General features: G+C 44.8%; 1 protein-coding gene across 1 annotated transcript in view; it reads left to right on the top strand.

The window, feature by feature from the left end:
• The window catches only part of LOC106732119 (putative sodium-coupled neutral amino acid transporter 12), a 93,077-nt gene extending 87,738 nt beyond the window's left edge, over positions 1–5,339 (top strand). The window contains exon 7 of the mRNA XM_089782283.1: positions 4,838–5,339. Coding sequence (XP_089638409.1) covers positions 4,838–5,121 — 284 coding nt within the window. The 3' untranslated portion in view covers positions 5,122–5,339. The remainder of the gene's footprint in view (positions 1–4,837) is intronic.
• Positions 5,340–6,000: the final 661 nt, after the last annotated feature.

The following is a 6,000-nucleotide window of genomic DNA, read 5'->3' on the forward strand; positions in this document are numbered from 1 at the left end:
CCATTACAAAGATAGCTTCCCCAATTATCACCTCTAATACCATTAGCTCACAGACATTTACCTCCCCCCCCCGATACCCCTTCTGTTCTGAAATTTGATTTGTCCATTTCATATGTGTTCATTTTTTTAATCGTATCCTTTGGTATATATGGTTGTGACAATTTTCTTCCACTATTTGATCTGAGGAAGTGGGTCTGGCCCACGAAAGCTCATCACCTAATAAACCATCTTGTTAGTCTTTAAAGTGCTACATAGTACTGTATTTTGTTTCAGCTACACCAGACTAACACGGCTACATCTCTATCACTATTCTGCAATAAAAGGCTGTCATTCTCACCTGTGTAACTGCTGAACAGGGGGATTTTAATATATCACTTTCCCTTGCCTCTCCCCCAACCTCCAAAGCTCCCACCCTGAACTTCTTTACTGGTCCTGCTTTCTTGTGTTTCCTAAATAAAAATGTGTGGTTTCTCATCAACAGCATCTTTATTGCTTGTGTTGCATAATGTGGGGGAGATTTACTGGCTTTATGGGCAAGCACACTTAACACAGGGTGCATCTTGTTAAGAGCAACATGCATGATTCTCATATCACTGTCTGGCTATTCACAAAGCTGTTTTTCAAAGCTTCTCTGATTTTCAGTGTCCCTCAGTGTGGTCTCCTTATTGCCCCGGTGTTGGTCTCCTCATAACTAGTGGCTAGACTCTGTGCCTTGAGCCCAACACCATGGCATAAATTTTCTCCCTTACTGTCACAGATAATATGGATATCCCAGCAGGCTCCCACATCAATGGGAATATTGCTTTTGCTGAGCTCTAACCTTGTCAATAAACTGTGAAACCTTCCCTTTAAATCATCTAAAGCATATTCTATCACCATTCTGCATTTGCTCATCTGTAGTTGAACGGCAACACTTTGGCCGTTCACCAAAATTCATCAATATCATATGTCTCTTACACGGCAACATGCAGGTTGTGATACACAACAATGGTGATGCAACTGAACCAATTGACATAAGGACTGCAGTCAAACAAGGGTGTGATATAGCACCTGTGCTATTTAATATCTTTTTCACAGCCATGCTCCGGGTTATTGGAGATGACCTCCCAGGTGCAGTCAAAATAACCCACAAGATGAATGTAGCATCCTCAATCTGTAGCATCCCCAATCTGGGCCTCTTCAGAGCTAAGACCAAGACTACAATAACATCAGTGGTAGAACTTCAGTATGCTGTTGATGCCGAGTTCAGTGCCACCTTGGAAGATGGTCTCCAAGCAGTCATTTATGATTTTGCCATGTCTGACCTCAGATTGGGACTGTCTCTCAATGAGTGAAAGACCAAGTTTCTCTTTCAGCCACACCCATCATACCGTTACCTGAACCAACCATCACGGCAGCGGACCAAGTGCTGGAGAATGTCAACAACTTCCCCTATCTCAAAAGCTATCTGTCCAGCAATAATGACATTGATGATGAAATCTGCCACCAAATCTCCAGTGCCAGTGTGGCTTATGGATGTTTACATAGGTGAGTCTTCAATAACCATAACATCAAGACGCAGATCAAGATTGACATATACGATGCCATAGTCATTCCAATGTTGCTACATGGAATTGAAGCCTGCAATCCCTATAGACATCATATTAAAGATCTGGAGAAATTCTACCAAAGGTACCTGATGAAAATAATGGGCATCACATGGCAGGACAGATGGACCAATGTTAGTGTCCTCGCAGAGGCTGATTCCTGCAGCATTAAGGCAGTAATCACCCACAGGCAGCTACGATGTTCTGACCATGTGGGCAGGATGCCTGACACATTTTTGCTTAAAGAGATTTTCTATGATCAGCTGAAGATCAGGATGAAGTGTCGTGGCAGGTAGAGAAAGGACTATAGAGATATTCTGAAGAACACCTTGGTAAAGTGCAACTTTGATACTGACACCTGGGAGAGGCAGATGGAGCATCGGATAACCTGGAGAACCATCATCAAGAATGATGCCCGACACTTTAAGATCAAGCATCATCTCCATGAAAAAGATCAGAGCGTGCTCAGTGCCGCTGGTATCGGTGCCAGTGGAGATAGAGACCTCACATGCAGCCACTGCCAGAGAGTGTTCCTTGCCAGAATTGGCCTAATTTCTCATCTATCGGTTATAGGCATCTAAGGGGAAATCTTACCCGATTTTAGGGATCTCAGAGAGATAGATGTATATCTTCTAATCCTCAATGAAGAAGCAATATGCTACAGAAAATACATTGTCATCTGTGATATGTGGGGGCTGTCTGCCTTGTAACCCCGTGTTTCCACCTGATTGTGCTGTGATGTGTGATTCCCAATGACTCACCCCACGTGTGTATTGGCCCTGACACCTAACTACCAACCTGAGCAGTTAACAAGGATCTTCCCAGAGGGAGAAACAAAGGAAGGACGGTGAGACGGCCACCACGCTGGGGGGTAGAGCCTGGGAGCTGGACAGTCTTGGCTGAAGAAAGCATGAAGAAAGCAGACTAAGTCCAGGACAGGGAGGTTCAGGGGCCTGTGAACCCCCAAGAGGTCTAAGGCTGTCTGCCTGGCTCCTGTGTCAACATCAAGCCTGTGCTGCGCTGTATCTCTGAGTACCAATAAACCTTCTCTTCTACTGGCTGGAGGAAAGTCACATCTGGCTGTGGATGAGGGTGCAGGGTCGGGTGCCCTCTGACGTGCCGTCACCAGCTAATAAAGTTTTATGAATTTATGAAAATATCAGGTTGGAAATAGGATTTAAGTGATTTGCTGTTACTCAAGAAGAGATGCTTCATTTATTGAAAATTATTTTTGATTTTCCTTGAAACTGTTTTAAACTTAATCTACTTGATGCTTTTTATTGAGACAGTGATTTTTATACGAATGCTACATTTTTTAGATAATTTTCTTTGCAAGTAGTTTTCTCCTAGAAAAGATCCCATGTCACAAGCCTCCCTTGATACTGATAATACAATATATTCTTTTGAAGCGCCCATCTTTATTTCACACTATTCACATCCTTTTTTTAAATCAGATTCTGAGCTTGAATTAAAACTAGTGTTTTGATATTCCCTTCCCGCCTTGTCTCACCACCCAGGAGGCTTGTCTCATTTTTCTTCCCTTTTTGAAATGAGACCACTTGTACAATTTCTATGCTGAAGAGTGCACAGATTTTTGTGTTTTGATAGCTATAGTTTGTTAAGCATAGTAGACATGCTACAGGATACTGTAGTTCATTTATGTATAATTAAGCATAAAGGCACAACACACCATCCTGCTTCACTAGAACTCAATAATCTGACCCCACTGGACCTGCTAATGAAGTGAAAGGAATATATTTTGCTTTCAGTCCTGTGCTTCATTTGAATATGTAGACTCAATCAGCTATATCATGAAGTGGAGTGGTTTTGTGTCTATTAGACCCATGTTACTAGCATTATTGCTCCTTGTACCTTCCCCACTCACCTCTGTGACAAGTGTCTTGTGGATAAATCATGTAAGAAAGCTTTGTTTTTGTTTGCACTTTGACCTCTAGACTGTTGGAAGGCTGGGTGGTGGGGAATAGGTCAACAACTGCTTCAGTCATGGCTATATCTGTAAGGTGCAGAACATTTCCATCTCCCATGTGCTGCCCCTACATTACAACATGCCTAGTAGCATATTCTGTGCTAGGTATAGACCCAGTGGTACCATGTGTTTCTGCCTGTGCATGTCAGGAGAATGGGAGTCACAGTGTCTTTCAGTTATAATCTGTCACCTGGGCTATTCTAAGGGAAGCTTAACATTGCTCACAGTAGAGCATATAGTCACGATCTAGTGTTTAATAAGTAGTTGAAGGTCACTGAGCAAAGAAGAGCAGCATTTTCAGCAGCCATAGATGAGTTCCCTATGGGAAATGATGGCAATTATGAAATTTCTGCTCTTCCCTAGTACTCTGAGATAGTTAAGTTTACACACTCTAGTGTACATTGCTATTAGATGGATGCAGTCTGTGACTACATAATTGTGAATAATGATGGCTTGTGTTATATGCAGGTTTCAGTGCAGTTAACTCTTTCAGTTTTCTGTACAAATACGTTGTCCTTTATTCAATGAGCTTCATTTATATTTTGACTTTTGATTTCTCTTCTTTGTGTAGGACAATGGCTTCTTTACCTCTGTAGGGGGGTTTTGAGATTCCCTCACTAAGCTGTGATATAATGGAGGCCAGACTAGATAGTCTGTGTGTCTACTTGATACCAGGTGTAGTTTCAGAAATAATGCTTTTAGACCCAGTCCACTAAATACTATATACACATCACTGGTATTGTGCAGAATTCCATCCCACTACAGCTTCTCCATGACAATCTAATGTAACACAGCCCACAGTGCGGGTGCTATCATACAACTTTTTCCTCACGTATACGAATACTCAAAGATGTTGATCAGTATGTAGACTTTCTCAAACAAAAAATTGTCCTCTCTGGTAGTTGAATGTGGACCAGATCTTCAGCTGGTGTAAATTGGTGGTGGTCCACTTTGAAGTAAAGCTGCACCCAACATCCACTTCTGAATTGTTGTCCACAAATTTTGGCAGTATGTGCAGTTGGTTATTAGTGTTCGTATTAGGGATGTGAAAGCCTAGGCTCATTCATTAACATTCATGGTTACATGCAGGACTCCTCCCCACCCCTCGATCTGTTGCCTTTGTATCAGAGACAGCAGCATGGGGAGGAGGGGACAGACAGGACCATCATCTCAACTGAAACCTTTGTTTTCAGTTCAGAGATTAGGACTAGGCTTCAAACACAGCATCTCCTGTGGTGACAGCCCTTGTAACTTTTCTTTACAGCTGGGCCAGCTGCAAGCTTGGCATGTTCCCCACCTTCCACGCCATGTATCCATCTGAGAGGGATCCACAGGCAGAAATGCGGATCCCTCTCATGTGGGAGCAGATGGCCTGCCTGCAGTCTCTCACCCAGGGACTCGAGGAAGAGCACCAGGAGCAGGCTGCCAACCAGGAGGAGTGCTGGGCCAACCGGGAGGAGCAGCGGGCTGACTGGAAGCAAAGGAGGGCTGCCTGGGCCCAGCTGGTGTGGCAACATGATGCCATGTTCTCCACCTTTTCCTCAGTGATGGAGCGCTTGGAACACCATGAAGCGGGCCACCAGCCACCTCCCCGTGCCTCCATGGCTTCCTCTCCAAGGCTCCCTAGGGGCTGCTAGGGCTCCAGAACATGGGGTGGTGGGAACTCTAGGACAGCCAAAGCTTCCAGACTATCTAGAGGCAGGTGCCATTACCAGCTCCATCCCACTTCCCCATTCCAGGTTCTTTACCCATACCCTGTTGTATGTCCCCCCTCAATAAACAGTCCTGTTTTTTCACAAAAGATGTCATTATGGTTTGCTCTGTAGGGGAGGAAGGGGAAGGTAGGAAAAAAGGAAAGGGGAATGGAGGGGTGGGGAATGAAAGGCACACACAGGAAATTCAGGGGCCCCTTGTGGAGAAATATGTGGAAGAGTCTCAGAACTGACCTTGTATGAAACTCTTCTTCAAGGCCTCTCTGATGAGAACAGCCCTTTTAGGTGCTCTATGTATGGCACTGGTGTCTGGCTTCTCAAATTCCCTGGCCGGATATTTACCCTCAGCACCCCACCCTGGCAGAAAAGTCTCCCCCTTGTTCTCACACAGGCTGTGGAGCACAGGACAGGCCGCCACCACAAAGGCGATGTTGTGCTTGCTGAGGTACAGGCAGGTGAGGAGATTCCTGAACCTCCCCTTTAAATGGCTGAATGCTCATTCAATGACCATGTGGCACCTTCCCAACTTGGTGTTGGACTGCTCCTTGCTGGGCTCCAGGCTGCCTGTGTAGGGCTTCATGAGCCTGGGGAGACAGAGGTAAGCTGTGTTGCCCAGGATTATGAAGGGCATGTCGACCTTCCTGGCTTGATGATGTGGTTGGGGAAAAAAGTGCCGGTATGCATCTTTCGGAAGAGGAAGGAGTTCTGGAAGATG

The sequence above is a fragment of the Pelodiscus sinensis genome, chromosome 15, assembly GCF_052426305.1.
Source record: "Pelodiscus sinensis isolate ZL-2025 chromosome 15, ASM5242630v1, whole genome shotgun sequence".
Lineage (NCBI taxonomy): Eukaryota > Metazoa > Chordata > Testudines > Trionychidae > Pelodiscus > Pelodiscus sinensis.